The sequence below is a fragment of the Aegilops tauschii genome, chromosome 3 (assembly GCF_002575655.3).
Source record: "Aegilops tauschii subsp. strangulata cultivar AL8/78 chromosome 3, Aet v6.0, whole genome shotgun sequence".
Lineage (NCBI taxonomy): Eukaryota > Viridiplantae > Streptophyta > Magnoliopsida > Poales > Poaceae > Aegilops > Aegilops tauschii.
In genome coordinates, this window is record NC_053037.3 from 473580915 (window position 1) to 473597555 (window position 16641).

Genomic DNA, 16641 nt, shown 5'->3' on the forward strand with positions numbered 1-16641 from the left:
TCAAGGTCACACTAGAGAGGCCACCATCATACTAGAAAGCGGTGGCATCACATGACTTATGGATTTGGCATGCTTTCTTTGGAATGCCCGGTTCTGACAACGACATCAACATGCTTCAACGATCTCCGGTGTTCAGGAGGCTTTGCAATGATGAATCACCGTCGTGCAACTACACCGTCAACGGCCAAGACTACAACATGGGGTACTATCTTGTGATGGTATCGATCCTCTGTGGGCGGCGTTTGTGAAGATCATATTTGAGCCGCAAATTTTTTTCAAACAAAAATGTGAATTAGGAAGGATTGGTCGAATGTATCAGCAGAATTTTTTGGATAACTCGGTTAATCATCCTAACCAAGATCGATTATTGGATTACAAAAATTATTTGGCAATAAACAGAGCCACTTTGCAACAATGCAGGAAGCGGCTAGGAAGGACTAGGAGAGGGCATTTGGTGTCCTTCAGGCTCGTTGGGGAATTGTGCGGAGCGCTGCAATGATGTGGGAATCAGAAACTTTGTGGCAGCTAATTACATGTTGTGTTATTCTGCAGAATATAATTGTCGAGGATGAGGGTGATGGTGTACCCCAACCCCATGATTTCGAAGTACCCGTAGAACAAGTTAAAATCCCGGAAGATCAAGATGTGGCTCAGCTTATGAACTTTCTGCATATGCATCAAAATTTTCGAGATCAATAGGTGCACACGCAGCTACTCAATGATCTTGTGGAGCACATGAAGATTCACAATGGCAACCAAGGAGGCAATGCTTGAGTTTGGCATTTAAAATAAATTTTATGTAAACGCTATCTATGCTTGATAACAACAATTGCTATTTACGTGCGACATTGTGTCGCATGTCGACGTGCATGTATTTGTATGGATTTGAGAGTCCGAATTTGGGATATGTGGATGCCTGAAAGGAAATATGAGGGCCTGTCCGGATGCGCCCGCGGGCATGCCCGGTCGCGTCCGCGTGCGTTTCAGGGCCCGGATTTGTCAAGTCCGGCTGTAGATGCTCTATACAATGTTTTCCATAACAGTTTTGCTCACATAAGTATTCCGCAACTAACTCCTATGTCATTGATTTTACGCGAAGATTTGTGTGAATTTTTTTAAATGCTTGATTGAGTCATTTAGATGTGCAATAACTATGATACATCTAAAAGTACGTAGACAGACCCTTATGCGGTGTCAAGACCCGGTCGAGTTACGTTTTTGCACATATACGTGAATTGACCCGGGACCGCGATCCAAATACGTTTCTTTCTTCCATGTCACCGCGTAGAGAATTTCATGGACGTCAAACAGAGCAGGCACGCACGGTCCATGGTAAAGTTGGATTGGCAAGTGAAGACGTGGTCCGGGCGAAACGAAGGGCTCTAGTTGTCGTGTCTCGAGGCTCAACCAGTAATAAAGTACAGTAGTTGTCAACTCGAGGCTCCACCTTGTTTCCGTGCGGGAAGGGAAGGAGCTTTGAACCGGTCCAAATGGCGCGAGCTTCCTCACGTTGGCGACGACCAGCTCCTGTACTGCACCCGAGGAACCAAATGGTATATAAATACGCCGGCGCTCGTCAGTTTATAGCACCTCAACTCCAAACGCGAGCTGCCTGAGAACAAAGACGAAGGAAAGAAAGACTTTCATTCGGAAGGGCAGAGCAGCGGACCGCCGACCGGCCGTGGGAGAGGTTGGCTTCCCAGCTAAGAACGAGAGAGCAATACAATGGCGCGCGGTCTTCTGGAGGTGCATCTGGTCCACGCCAAGGGCCTCTCCGGCACCGATTTCCTCGGTGAGCATGCGTGTTCCACTGCATAAGCCAATGTTCTTGGCTTCGATTTGCTCCGTTCTGTGTTCGGCTGTGGACGGAGATTGAATTTTGTGCTTGCCATGTACGTGCAGGGAAGGTCGACCCGTATGTGGTGGTGCAGTACCGGAGCCAGGAGCGCAAGAGCACCACCGCCCGAGGTCAGTCCCTGCTTCCATTCCACACAGCTCTGTTTCTCTTGGTTCCTCGTCTGAGTCGTCTCGACCCCGGTCCACAAAATATAATTTTGCTCAACGAAACAGTCGTGTTCTGTAATGCAGATGCGGGGAGGAACCCGAGCTGGAACGAGGTCTTCAGATTCCAGATCAACTCCTCCGCGGCCAATGTGCAAGAAAAGCTCTTCTTGCGGATCATGGACCGCGACAACCTCTCCAGCGACGACTTCCTCGGCCAAGCAACGTGAGTAAACTCTTACTTACTCCCAGCTGCGAAGCATCAGCATTTCAGTAGCCAATTGGAATGGTAAATTGAAGACGAAAGCAAGATCTGAATCCAATTACTGAATATACCTCTGTGGTGCAGGATCAATGTGACCGACCTGATCAGCATGGGCATGGAGAGCGGCACCTCGCGGCTGAACCCGGCCAAGTACAGGGTGGTCACCGCCGACTACTCGTACCACGGCGAGATCAAGATCGGCATCACCTTCACCGCTGCAAAGGTAAAGACAGGCGCGCATTTTTCTGATTTTGTACATGGCTGGCCAGCCTCTGTCGATCTCTTGTGGACTAGTGTGAGTTCTGATTGGGTGTTGATGCCCATTGCCAGGTTGAAGAAGACGGAGCACAGGTTGGAGGCTGGGTGCAGAGCTTTCGTGGGCTGAAGGTCTGAGGGTCCGGTCGGGGTCCTTCGGTCGTGCATAACTAGTGGTGATGGATGTGGCATGCTGCGTGGCTACTATGCCAACCGCATCACATGCCTATGATTGAATGATGTGAATGCAAAAGTGTATATATGCTGCATTTTGTAGCTCTTTAGATGTATAGTCAGAGCAGCTTAACTTATTCAAATTCATTTATGATTAAGATTCTTTTGAAACACCATACATTCTACATTGTTGGATTCTCCATTGTTGAATGCTTGTTGATGCTTTGATAACTTGGTAGTTTGTACAAGGGGTGCGTTCATTTACGAAGTTTTCCTGACAGCTTCAACATGGGGCACTCCTTACATGGGAGCGGCCTTGACCAAGTGTTTTATGTACCACAAACGACATGCTTTAATAATTTATAATAATCTAGCTGCATTGGAGGACTGTAATTCTGTTCACCCTTGTACGTTTCTTTTTTCGTCCCGCGGCACTCCGTTCCCAGGGCGACACGGGCGGCGACCCCAAGCTGCCAAGGCGGCCGGCCCCTCCAACCCCTCCTTCCCCCTCACCATCGCCGGTGCCTCCCCATTAACGACATAAGGTTGCAACATGTTGGATGGCTTGAATAGATGCAAATCGACGTTGATTAGATACATATATAAGATTATCATCTCTCAACCCCCGTCTATGTATGCCGGATACAACAATTACTTTGTAATCACCATGTTCGACAAAATCAATGATTCTGTTTGTGTCAGCTATGTCTTCAACCAAAGAAAACTACTTGGGTCGGAGCACATGTCCCTTTTCCACTACGCAGATGTTGTCCAACATGACCAACAGAACTTTGCTATGACTGGGGAGGGGTATGTATTCGTTTAGCATCCGCATGACTATGGTAATGTCTACGATTGTTTACGTTAGGTTGGTAAAACTGCTATGCGATTACTTATTTGAAACACACATTTTCCTTGTCGGTATAAACTAGACCTATCGAGAAACCAATCACCAATCTTCGTATATCTCAAGAAAGATGCTCAAGTCATTCTGTGGTGCGGGTTCCTCATGCACTGATACTGGTTCATACCCATGGCACCAATGAGGATGAGTTGCCATATCTGGGTCAAGTAGCACTTTTGGATCTATGCACATGCGCCTCTCCCATATTAGTTCGGTTTCAGCTTCACTCTCTGGCTGCTTGCTATATGCTAGCGTTGCATCATGTGCATCGATTCCATTGCCTGCGCGTACCGCAGCACCAAAAGAGGAAGTGACCATCGAGATCAATGTACAGTACTAGCTTGCACAAACTCGTTACGGTAGCGAGATGGCTGGACCGGCCTAGGCCTCTGTCTCGCTGTCTCGCAGTGAGAGATGGCAGCATGCAATGCACGCCGGCAGCGGCAGCGGCACGCATTTGGGTAGGGGACGTCCATTTTGGTGTAAACTGTACGTCGGACGTGGCAGCACCCATCTTATATCATCTACTGCAATATGAAAACTACTGCACACCTCTGCCCTGCGCCAATATTAGCTGCACGCGTGAGTCGAGTCCGGTCATGTTCAAGTCCGGTCGTTTTGCGTATATATTTCTCGTGCTATTTTTTTGGGTAAAAGCATTAATTGGAACATTTGGGCACCATTAGAAGAGGTCTGGGGTAACCAAAAACTAACGAGTTTGGTAACTCGATCCTTAAGAAGAAGAACACGAGTACACGACGCACATTTTTCATCAAACTAATCTCGGAGAATAAAGAAGAAGAACACAAGCCACAAACACATCACGGCAAGCTGCAGTTTTAATTTAGCCCAGAATCAAACTAAGCTCCATGCATGCATATGATAACTAGCTCTAAAGAGTACAAACTCGATCTCATTCTCATCTCGATCCCACCATATGCATCATGCATCGATCTAGCATTATATTCCAACACATCAGCATGTACACCAATTAACCCTAATTAGTGCCACATTGGTCAATCATTAGCTAGTAGCTTAGACTGGAGTGCTGGACGACATAGCATAGTACTGGACAAGCTTCGCTAGGCATGGATGGATGGATATGTAGGAATCAAAGGGCTACCACACGGCGGCGACGAGTGCGGCGATGCCTACAAAGAAGAAGATGAACAGGGGCACGAAGAGCAGGACGTTGTGGACGATGAACATGCCCGTCTCCACGTACATGTGGCCGGGGCAGCCGCTGAAGGCGACGGCGGCCGCAGCAGTGAAGGCGTCCTCGAGGTGGAAGTAGGTGAAGACGCTGACGACGTGCGTGAAGGCGGCGAAGGTCCAGCCGACGTGCAGCCGCCCCCATCTCCAGGCGTCCGGCGCGAAGGCGGCCACCGTGGCCGCCGCTGCCTGGGAGCCGGCGGGGAGCAGCAACTGCAGCCCCTTCGCGCGCATGGTCGCCGCGTCCACCTCGGTGGCCGCGCACTGGCCTCCCTGCGGCTTCAGCTGGGGTTGGAGGGTGACGGCGCAGAGGGCGAAAGTCGCCGCCGCCCAGCCGAGGGCGAGGTGCACCTTCGCCACCGCTCGGATGGCTCCCATCGCCGCCCTGGCACCATCTCCGCCTGCAGCTGCTGCTTCACCGCCGCCGGCAGCAGCACCACCTCCACCAGCATCCATCGCCGGCGCCGCACTTCGGGCTGTGCGTGTGGAGTGTGGTTTGTGGTTTGTGGATTGTAGTGTGGCCTGTGTGAGTGCGCGCGCGGAGTGTGGCCTGTGTCACTGTGTGTGCCGAACGTGCAGCCACGGGAAATTCAGAGAGGAGTTATTGGTGGGGAGAGGAGAGACAAGTAGGTTAGGTTTGTAGCTTCAATCCGTGATAGCCAGTTTGCAAGATGAGCAATTGAGGCATTGCAGCTGGCGTGAACGACGGTAGGGTGGGGAAACTCTTTCGTTTCTAGTTTCTCTTTTGTCTCTATGTGGCTTGACGACTAAGCGAAGTTAATTGCTAGCATGTACGTTTTCATGCATGGTCGTGAGGATAAGATTCACACAAGGAGTTTGCATACCATGCACGGTCAATGATCTGCGAAATCTTGCATGTGGGTCCCTCCACTCACATGAATTGCAACATCCGACGCCATCACGCGAGCGCTGCGCGCGGCCATGTAGAGCGTGTGCTGCTCTTCGACGGAGTTTGGGTTCTCCGCGGCCATGCCCGGCACGACCTTCTTATTGGCAAACTCGTCGTAGATTTGGCCCTCCGTCAGAGGGCGAGGTTGTAGCACTACTCCTCTTGCGCCAGCTAGAACGTCGACACTGGCTTCTCGTCCATCATGACGGCGTCGAGGTGTGCACGACGGCCCTACCAACGGGCCACAAGGCCAACCACCTCATGCTTCATCTCCATCGAGAGGCTCTTCCACATCGCACTCGAGCTCGTGGTCATGCCGGAGGTGGTGCACAAAGAAGGATTGGAAGCAGACGTGTTGTGGTGCGGATGGTGTCGGGCGAGGCCATGTTTAAATAGCAGGTGCTAGCCATGCGAAGCGGCGGGTTGTCTCAATGCGGGCGCCGAAGTGGGTTTCCAAGATATAATTTACTTCAACCTTTGCGAGCTTAAAATCATGTACTAAGCATGAATTCTAAGTGTGTATCCAAAACCATGAAACCTGTTTCTTCCATAAGTGCCCCCATACCTACCTATGGGTCGAGAAAAACCTTGCAAGTAAGTTGTCATCGGTACGGGCATCAAAGTTATCATTTAATTAAGCGTGATTTTTATTGGAACAAAATTGAACCTTTATACAAACTTGTGATAGGGGCATAAAATCATAATGATAACACAAATGGTCACCATCTCAAGGGGCAATGTAAAGCAATGTAAAGTAAAGTTCCTTTCCAGTATACTCTTATGCAATCAAGTATTGTAAATGATTTCGATGTTGGGGGGGGGGGGGGGGGGGGGGGCTCTGCATCAATGTGATGTCGACGACCAATTTTATTAGAGCTGATACAAGGCAACAAGACCAAAGACATCAACAAAAGGAGTACATAACAAGCACAATTATGGTAGACCCATTACAATACATGAGTTTAACACCCACGAGCAAGTCAACTTTTTCTGCAACAACACCTACAAGAAGGATACATGCCCTCAGGCCATCGTTTCCCTGTCTAGCCGGAGACGGTAAGCACAAGGATTTTCATTCTGGTTACTGAGACCGACCAATAAAGGCCAATATATCAGCAAGGAGACAACGCCTTCAACAAGACAACGATGGGAGCAGACCTGTTGTAAAGTAGACTGAACCAAATCAAATTTTGAGGTTATAAAGTAAAACTGGTACAAGTTCAGGCCGGTAAAGTAGGCTTCTTGTCGCTTTTGTTTCGCGCACGTTTGAATTTTTTTCCCCTGTGTTTCTTGTGTTTCATGAACAAAACAACCCTTTTCATCCTCTCTTAGGCGCTTGTATAAGACCAGCCAAGGTTAGCCGAGGTCAGAGGCCAACGACACCTCTTAAATACGTGAGAGAATTCCTTATTTGACACGGTGTTAAATCTTGTTTCTCTATTTGACACCGAAAAATATTTTCTTCCCTATATAACACTGAGTCTAAATTTTATGCCCTTTATAACACTTTCGTCTATTTTAAGCCTTAAATGTGTTAATTGACACATGAAAAGACCTTTTTACCCCTGATGTGGTATGTGATAAAAAAATATCATAGATGCTAGTAATAATGCGTGGCCGGCTTGGTTTGTTGTATGCGGCTAAGTATAGCGGACTAGCTGCATGTGTGATGTCCAGCTGGTTCGGTTCATAGCTGCGTGGGCGCGTTCTGTGCAGCGGGGAGTGTGAGCGGCCGCCGTCCTTCTTCGTGACCCCGGACTCATGTGTACTTCGTTGGTTAATCAGCTAGAGATCCCCGCAAAAAAATAAAAATCAGCTAGAGATTACTCATGCGTGTGCCTGGCATGGCATCGGCCAGTATCAATAAACACGGACTACATGCTACTGTACAGTGTACGTATTTACGAAGAGAAGAGCGGTTACACCATACACAAGAGCTAACTTAAGCACTCGATTGATTTTCTTTGGAAGTTGGCTCCCGCAGCTAGGAACCGAACCAGCTGGACAGCACACACGCAGCTAGTAGTTCGCTATACTTAGCCGCATACAACAAACCAAGCCGGCCGGACATTATTAGCACGTAGTGCTAGCGTCTATGAATTTTTTTATCACATACCACATCAGGGATAAAAAGGTCTTTTCATATGTCAATTAACACCTTTAATAAGCCTTAAAATAGACGAAAGTGTTATAAAAGGCATAAAATTTAGACTCGTTGTTATATAAGGGAAAAATATTTTTTGGTGTCAAATAGGGAAATAAAATTTAACACAGTGTTAAATAAGGAATTCTTTCTAAATACGTATGTGGTGTCGAGACCAAGTCGTGCTACGTTGCTATGGATCTATCAACGCCAATTCATGCGAGACCACGGTCCAACTCCAAGTACGTGACCCTAAAAAAAACTCCAAGTACGTTTCTCCTTCCATCTCACCGCGTGGAAATCTTCATAGGCGTCAGCGGAGGCCGTAGCAACACTCGGTTTCTCGCAGAGAAGCGGTCGACGTCAGTGATGGCAAGTGAAGGGGGGTCTTGAACCGGTCCAAAAACCGGCTAGACTGTTGCGTGCTTCCTCACGTTGGCGACGACCAGCTCCGGAGTTTTGAATGGACCCGTAAAGCGGCAGCCGCCACCCATCCGAGGAACCAAGTTGTAGTATATAAATACGCCGGCGCGCCTCAGTTACGGCACCTCAATTCCGAACGCCAGCCGCAGGAGAACAAGAGCGACAGGCCTAGTCCCAGACGAAAGAGAGCAATACAGTCAGAAAGGGCAGAGAGAGCAGCCGGCCGGCCGTGTTCGCGGGAGAGGGAGAAGAGATATTGGTTAGCTTTGCAGCGAGATTGACAGAGCAATGGCGCGCGGTCTTCTGGAGGTGCATCTGGTCGACGCCAAGGGCCTCTCCGGCACCGATTTCCTCGGTGAGTGCTCCACCGGAGTTTGCAGAAGAGCAGCCACCACCACACGTGTTCTTGGTCTGGCTTCGATTTGCTCTCTTCTAGTGTCTGGCTTGGATTCATCTAATTTTACCTCCATCTATACGCGCAGGGAAGATCGACCCGTATGTGGTGGTGCAGTACCGGAGCCAGGAGCGCAAGAGCAGCACCGCCCGAGGTCAGTGCCTTCTTCCACAATCACAACCCGGCTCCACCCTTGACTTTCACCATGTCTACCAGCAATCCATACTATGACTATGACGATTTCCTAAATGAACCAGCGTTGGCCTGTAATGCAGATGCCGGGAGGAACCCGAGCTGGAACGAGGTGTTGAGGTTTCAGATCAACTCCTCCGCTGCCAACGGGCAAGATAAGCTCGTCTTCCGGATCATGGACCACGACACCTTCTCCCGCGACGATTTCCTCGGCCAAGCAACGTGAGTAAACTCCTACTCCTAGTCCTAGCTGCCAAGCATCACCATCAGCATCAGCACATAACTAAAATGGCAGATTAGATAAAAAGGAAAGGTCTAAATCCAATTACTCAATAGTATATCTCTGTGATGCAGGATCAATGTGACTGATCTGATCAGCATAGGCATGGAGAGCGGCACCTCGCGGCTGAACCCGGCCAAGTACAGGGTGGTCACCGCCGACAACTCGTACCACGGCGAGATCAAAGTCGGCATCACCTTCACGGCCGCAAAGGTTGATGCCCATTCCCAGGTTGAAGAAGACGGAGCACAGTTTGGAGGCTGGAGGCACAGCTTTCGTGAGCAGAAGGTCTGAGGGTCCTTCGGTCGTGCATAATTAGTGGTGTTGGATGTGGCCTATGACTGAATGATGTGGCTCCAAGTGTGTATGCTGTATTTTGTAGCACTTTAGTCAGAACAGCTTAAGATCACCAAATTCGTTTACGATTAAGATTCTTTTGAAACAACACATACATACTCCGTGTCGAATTCTCCATTGTTGAATGCTTGTTGACACCAGTATATACATACGGTGTACGGCCATCTGGCAAGAACAAGATGCTACGGAGTCCAGTTCTTCGGCACCAGTAACAAATTTCCCCAGGAACTCAAACAATTTCAGGTGCCTCTACAGCAAATGCACACCGCCGCTCCAGATAGAGATATCATACACATACACATACACATACACATCAAATTCACAGTGACATCGAGTGATAGCTAGAGGATCACCATTACCCATCGGCGGTACATCCGACGGAACTCCGGCGGGCGATCAACTCCTCCATGAGCTGCCCTACATCGTCGTACGACGACCCGCCCTTCTCCACCGCGCCCCTCGCCATCACCCCGAGCTCCTTCGCCTCCTTCCGCATGGCGGCGCCGTCGCCCTCCTCCCCCATCACTCTCCGGATGGATTCGGCGATCGCCTCGCCAGCGATCACCCGGTGGGTCTCCAGGCACGACGCGTAGTCTTCGGCGCCGACGCCCACACCCACGCCGAGCACCTCAACCACGAGTTTCTCGTTGTAGAACTGGTCGGCGTACCGCGGCCACGTCACCATCGGCACGCCGGCGCTCACGGCCTCCAGCGTCGAGTTCCACCCGCAGTGCGTCACGAACCCGCCGACGGCAGGGTGGTTCAGGATGAGCACCTGCGGCGCCCATCCTCGGACGATGTACCCACGGTTTGCCGTTGGGAACCCGTCTGGCGTAGACGGGTCAGACGATGCGGCGGTGGAGCCCTTGGCAATGACCCACACGAAGTTCTTGCCGGAGAGGTCGAGGCCGCGGGCGAGTTCCCGCATCTGCTCTGGCGAAAAGTTGGTCATCGTGCCGAAGGAGACGTACACCACCGAGCTGGCCTGTTTGGCGTCGAGCCACCGCAGGCACACGGCGGCGTCCGGCGAGAGCGCGCCGGCGACGGCGCCTCTTGACGCCACATCCTCGAGGCTGCCGCTTGCGAGCGCCACCGGCCCGACAAGCCACGCGCGGCGGCGGAGCTGCGTGGCACGATAATGCTCGGCGTAGCCCGGCTCCAGCACGCGGAAGCTATTGAAGAGCTCGCCGTAGCTCGACCTGTCCGCGGCGTGGATGAGCTGGAACATAGCCCACTCATGTGGCCGCTTTGCAGGGTCCATCATCTGGCTCCGCCGCTGCTCGACACGGTGCGGCAGCCCCGGCAGGGATACGACGGCACCGTGGTCGTCAGAGCACGACTCAAACACGTTGCTCCGGAGCACGGTGTCGGTGCAGGCACGGGCGAACATGCTGGTGGCGAGGAACGCGATGCGCGGGAGGCCGTGCTCGGCGGCGGCGTGAGCGGACCAGTGGAAGAGGCTGTCGGAGACCACGGCGTCGATGTCGGCGTGGTGGTCGGACAGGAACCGGCAGAAGGGCTCCCGGAGCAGCTCCACCGTCTGGAGGAACCTGTCGTGGTAGTCCCTGGAGGTAGCAAGGTCCCTCCCGCTCTGTGCGGCCATCGGGAGCCCAACGTCGGGGAAAGGCACGACGGAGATGGACATCGGGGTGCCGGCGGCGCTGCTGGAGTAAATTGCATAAAACTACCACTTTTCGTTCTATGGTTCCAAAAAACTACCACAAATTTATTTATGACTGATAACTACCAGAATCGGCGTCGGTTGTTTCAAAAAACCCAAAACATCCGTGGCTAAGGAATTAAACCGGTTTATGACAGGTCGGGCCCGCACCTAAACAAACCGTTTGTTTGACCGTTCGTTTGACCGCTAACTTACATGTGCGTCCTACACGTAAGTTTTGTAAAAAAACAATCGGGTCCCTACAAGTTTTCTGAAAAAGCAATCAGGTCCCTGTGAGTTTTCTGAAAAAGCAATCGGGTCCCCGAGGCAAGGCAACGCTGTCTCCTCCGGCCGGCAAGCCGCGCCGGAGCTTGAGGAGCTCGCCGGCCAACAGCAGCGCCGTCCCCGCTGCTCTGCTGTACGCGCCGGAGCTCGAGGAGCTCGCCGGCCAACAGCAGCGCCGTCCCCGCTGCTCTGCTGTACGCGGCAGCCCCGCCGAAGGAGCTCGCCGGCCAGCAGCCCCGCCGTGAGGATCTCGCCGGGAGCAGTCGTGGCGTCGCCGCGGAGCTCCCTTCCGTCGCCCCGCCGTCGTCCAATGCGTGCGGGGTGGCCGCCGTTGTGAAGGGGCGCGCCGGGGAGAAGCTCGTCGGCGACGAGGCTTGCCGGATCTCGCCGCCTCAAGGCCGCCGAGGCACGGCGTGGAGGTGACGCAGGAGAGGCATGGCGAGGCGGCGGCCACGGGCGAGGCACGTCGGGTCGGCGGCCGCAGGCAAGGCACGTCGGGGCGGCGGCCGCATGCAAGGCACGGCGGGGCGGCGGGACCCGACCGCTGCGGCACCCGTCGCCGACAGCCCCTGCCTTCATGCCCTCTGGAGGTGAGCTCGCCGGTGGCGGCGTGGCGGCCGCTAGGTGGAGGCGGAGCTCCAGTGGGGTGGGAAAGGAGGCGAGGTGGACGGCGGCTGGGAGCTGGCTGGAGGGACCCGATTGTTTTTCATTTTTTTGGCAGGGACCTGATTGATTTTATGCCAGGTCAGTTAACAGTCAAACGAACGGTCAAACAAACGGTTCGTTTAGGTGCGGGCCCGACCTGTCATAAACCAGTTTAATTCCTTAGCCACGGATGTTTTTGGTTTTTTGAAACAGCCGACGCCGATTTTGGTAGTTATCCGTCACAAACAAATTTATGGTAGTTTTTTGGAACCATAGGACGAAAAGTGGTAGTTTTATGCTATTTACTCGCGCTGCTGCCGTTCGCTCGATCGACGACGGAGCGGATGGTGGAGGCTTGGACGGGGGTGGTGAGGACGGTGCACCTGACGCCGCGAGCGGCGAAGAGCACGGCCATGTCGGCCATCGGGATAAGGTGGCCAGGAAGGAGGAAAGGGAAGAAGAGGATGTGCAGCGGCGGCTCGCCGTCCTTAGTTGGCGCCATGGCTGCCATCCAAGCAGGTCGCGCAGGTGAGCCGTTCCTGTGGCTAATGAGATCGGATCGGATGCTCGCGAGTTGTGATCACCACGCAGACGATTACTTTCCGCTGCGGCGGCGACTTTGACATTGCACAAATGGATACCCACCGCGTGGGAATTACAGTATAACGGTACCCGACCGATGATGATGTGCGTCAGACTCGAATCAATGAGTCTTTTTTAGTGCTATAAAATCAGTTAGTCGACAGCTGTCCTAGTGTACGACTCAGGAGTGCAGAATACCACGATGAAATGCCGTGAGGCCCCGCTTGGTACGCCGTTTTGGCGCCCAAAACACTTGTAAAATATCGCGAGAGCTATGTCTCGCGAAATCGAGCACTCTTTGCAAAAATCATTTGCGCCATTTGTCATAATTTGAAAGTTTTCTTAATCCTTTTATTCAAAATGTAAACCGTAGGTTCAAATCTTGAACCGTTTTTACCGTTAATTCCTCACGCCGAGATCTTCAAAACTAGATCCCATATTGATAGGTTTGATGAACCCTTTTTTATTTCAAAACCGGATGAAAAAATTGTGCCTCTCGTAGAAGCAAAACCATGCCTCCACGAGAAATAAATGTGTGCCTCTCGCAGAAAAAAAAAGATAACGCGTTTTTCTTCATTTCCGATAGACATGATTGTGCCTCTCGCGAAAGCAAATCCGTGCCTCTCACGGAAGGAAAAAGAAAAAAGAAAACGTGTTTTCTTTCCATTTTCGAGAGGCACGACTTGCCTCTCGCGGAAGGATTTTGTTTGCGAAGGCACGACTGTGCCTCTCGTTGAAGGAAAACAAAAGAAAACGTGTTTTTTTTCATTTGCGACGACAGGATTGTGCCTCTCGCGGAAACAAATCCGTGCTTCTCACGGAAGGAAAAACGCATTTTTTCCGTTTCCGAGAGGCACGACTCGTGGAAGCAACATGCCTCTCGCGGCAGGAAAAAAAAGAAAATGTGTCTTTTCATGAAAAAAATTGATCTTTTCAGTTCCAAAACTTAAGAGCGACCAGGGGAAAACCAAAAGGCAGAAAAAAGATCTAAAAAGCCCAAACCACGTGTGAAAAAATAAAAATAAGAATCACAGGGAGCGCCCAAAACGTGACATGTGGCAGAGGCAGAGCGCTGCCAAGTGGTGCGCTCTAAGCCCACCTAAGGTGACCCTTGCGGGGGCTCCAGAAGAAGCACTCCTTTGTTAGTTGCTTCCTATGTCTCGCTTATAGCGACACGATGATGAGTCCAAATTATGAGGTCTTTTTCACCGTTATTTATGTGCCTACTAGTTAGGCTTTGTGGAATTTTACCGCGTTCACACACTTCTCTTTGTCAATAATCCCTCAGGTTGTGGCTTATGGAGCAATATTAATTTATTGGAGAAATCCCTAAAAATGGCAGTGGAATCACGTATTAAAGGTGATAAACACTTTCCATAAAAGAATCAAGCAAGAAGACCGAAGACACCATCGTCGCCGCGTTTCCAGAGCGAACGACGACATTCCATGCGACCACAAGCGCTCGCATGAGTGGTCCTTTGGCACGATGCCGCCTCTAGGGGATCAGCTATTTTCACCCCGTCGAAGCAGATCGGGGATGAGACGTTCAGAGCCTCCAGAAACTCATCCCGAAGGCAGAACCCTAGCCACCGGAGCCCATCCGGTAAAGGGATCAACGAGGAGAAGGAGGGGATTCTTCTCATCTTGAGGGGAACGCAGTCAACATCATCATCTTCATCATCACCGTCTTCCACCTCCTCCTCATCATCCACATCCTTATCATCTGTAACACAAAGAACCCTAGTGGATCCTATAGCGTGTCTGTTGATCTATTCATCCTTGTATTCATTTACCATTTCCGTGATGATTGTTGTTCCCATGTGTGAGTAGATCTTTTGTTCCCGGGGTATGGACGAACCCTAGTGTGTAATCGGATGTTTGATATTAGGATTTAATATCCTCTTTGCATGTTTATGTTGACAATCTTCTTGACGTTCAGTGAAGTCGACCATCCAACGTATGTTGAATCTGGACGGAAGGTTATTACTATTGGCTAACTATGTGGTTGTGGAGTTGGGTGACGTGACAAGACCACTTTGGATAGCGGATAGTTGCAACAGGGGGTATTAATGGAGACAAGTTTGGCTGCATCCACGGGGACCTTTTTCCCCTTAATCACCATTTGATAACCAGAGTGGGGAAGAACGGTGGTGGCGTATGGGATACGGAGATACCATGAGTATAAATTATATGTACCGGCTCTGCCCACAAATAGAAACATGTAAAGTGGCTTAGGAATACAAAATAGCTTTGTGTTTAGGCATAGCCGTAGATGCACACTAGTGGGGTATTCGGATCCCTGGGAACTCTTTTAATCATTATGTCAAGTTAAGTCATTTTACTTGTCATTTATTCTAACTTATTTATTCACCTTTACACTTGCAACTTTATTATTATTCCTGTTCGGATCACTTACAATTTATAGGGACATCATTTGTACCTCGCAAAGGGCCAAAGACTAATTCTTGTGCTCCATGTGGGGTCGATACTCTTATTTCGAAAAGGCTACAACTAAACCATGTGCACTCAGGCTATCAAGCTTTTTCTGGTGCCGTTGCCGGGGAGCTGAGCGCTTTTCGTCTTAGTTCTGAGTTTGGTTTGAATCTTTTGTACTAAGTTGTTTGCAGGTCTGGAACAATCATGATTGAGTATGGACACAACTATCATCATGCAGCCTTGCGGCTTACATGTCCACCTATTCGAGAAATGTTCACATCGTTGGGTCCTAATGCCACCGGTGTAGCTTATGAGGTGAACCCAAGTGTCCTCGAATTGTTGCATGGTAAACAATTTAAAGGTGAGGAAGGTGAGGATCCTTACCAACATTTGCAATTTTTTGAAGATGTATGTGGGACATTTAAATTGAATGCCTTAAGTCCAGATGATATGAAACTGAAATTATTTCCTCACACTTTGGCTGAAAAGACAAGGAATTGGTTAGTGTCTCACCCTACAGGAACCTTTGATACATGGAGTAAATTAGCAGGAATTTTTCTATCAGATTTTTATACAGAGAAGAAATCGTATGAAGCAAGGAGGAGTGTCGGTGTCAACACCGGCAGACCTCGGGGTAGGGGGTCCTGAGCTGTGGATCTAGGATCAATGGGTAACAAGGGACGACGAACACAGTGTTTACCCAGGTTCGGGCCCTCTCTAAGAGGTAATACCCTACGTCCTACTTGATTATATTGGATGTGTAATATGGTTTACAGAGTAGATCTACCTCGAGATCAGCATGAGCTAAACCCGAAGGTGGTGATGTGATGAATGTAGCTCCATCCCTAAAGACTACAACCCCCGGTTTATATAGACACCAATAGGGTTAGGGTTACCGGAGATAGATTACAACAAGGGATAAAAAGATCCTGCCTATCCTTAACTTGGAGGACACACCACGGCTTCATAGATCTTCCGTCGCTATGCAGCTTCACCAGTCCGGCCCATATTCAATGGGCCGGTGCCCCGAGGACCCCTTAGTCCATAACTCCCTCAGTAGCCCCTGAACTTGCCTCCAACGCCAAGGGTTGTATCCAGCATCCGCCTACCCAACAGTATCCGGCTTGCGAGGTGAGTTCTTCAATGCGCTTTGTTTGTATTCAGAGCCAAGTGATGTCCGGAATCTGAAACAGCAGTTTTGCTTAGCCCCAAAGGAAAAAAGTCGTTCAAGTGTAAACAGTGCCTTTATCTGACAACTTTTTTCTCCTTCAACGAAGAGTCTCGTCCGGTCATAACGCTGAGCGGTTAGTATTTCTCGAAGCGCGGCTCGATGCCGACCCACGCTCGTCACGTCTCGTCAAGGTGGAGATCGTGCCCCGCCTTTCGGGGGATATGATAAATGATTTCGTTTCCCACCCCGCACATAACGTTGCGGGAGTATCGGGAAGTGGAGAGGCCAACGGCGTGGAAAAAGGAACCCTCGGCGTGTCAACAGCCTATAAAGGGGGGAGTTACAATAGTAA

The 16641-nt window shown here is 50.5% G+C and overlaps 3 protein-coding genes across 5 annotated transcripts; 2 read left to right on the forward strand and 1 right to left on the reverse strand.

Moving 5' to 3' along the window:
* The first annotated feature begins 1601 nt into the window (after positions 1–1601).
* On the forward strand, positions 1602–2994 carry LOC109778211 (elicitor-responsive protein 1-like). The gene is made up of 5 exons (XM_020336761.4): positions 1602–1792; positions 1903–1968; positions 2089–2227; positions 2351–2489; positions 2597–2994. The coding sequence occupies exons 1-5, from the start codon at positions 1726–1728 to the stop codon at positions 2657–2659; spliced, it is 474 nt and encodes a 157-aa protein (XP_020192350.1). The 5' UTR covers positions 1602–1725; the 3' UTR covers positions 2660–2994.
* A 5433-nt stretch (positions 2995–8427) lies between these two features.
* LOC109778209 (elicitor-responsive protein 1) lies at positions 8428–9620 on the forward strand. The gene is made up of 4 exons (XM_020336760.3): positions 8428–8642; positions 8770–8835; positions 8957–9095; positions 9228–9620. The coding sequence occupies exons 1-4, from the start codon at positions 8576–8578 to the stop codon at positions 9445–9447; spliced, it is 492 nt and encodes a 163-aa protein (XP_020192349.1). The 5' UTR covers positions 8428–8575; the 3' UTR covers positions 9448–9620.
* Positions 9621–9712: 92 nt separating this feature from the next.
* LOC109778208 (scopoletin glucosyltransferase) lies at positions 9713–13684 on the reverse strand. 3 transcript variants are annotated; one of them, XM_073510874.1, is made up of 2 exons: positions 12407–13684; positions 9713–11171 (listed from the first exon to the last, which is right to left on the reverse strand). In XM_073510874.1, exon 2 carries the CDS (start codon positions 11153–11155, stop codon positions 9866–9868), a length of 1290 nt encoding a protein of 429 aa, XP_073366975.1. In that variant the 5' UTR covers positions 11156–11171; positions 12407–13684; the 3' UTR covers positions 9713–9865. The 3 variants fall into 3 exon arrangements, with proteins under 3 accessions (XP_073366975.1, XP_045090380.1, XP_073366976.1); XM_045234445.2 differs by having other exon boundaries at positions 9736–11181; positions 12419–13684; XM_073510875.1 differs by having other exon boundaries at positions 9736–11155; positions 12405–13684.
* Positions 13685–16641: the final 2957 nt, after the last annotated feature.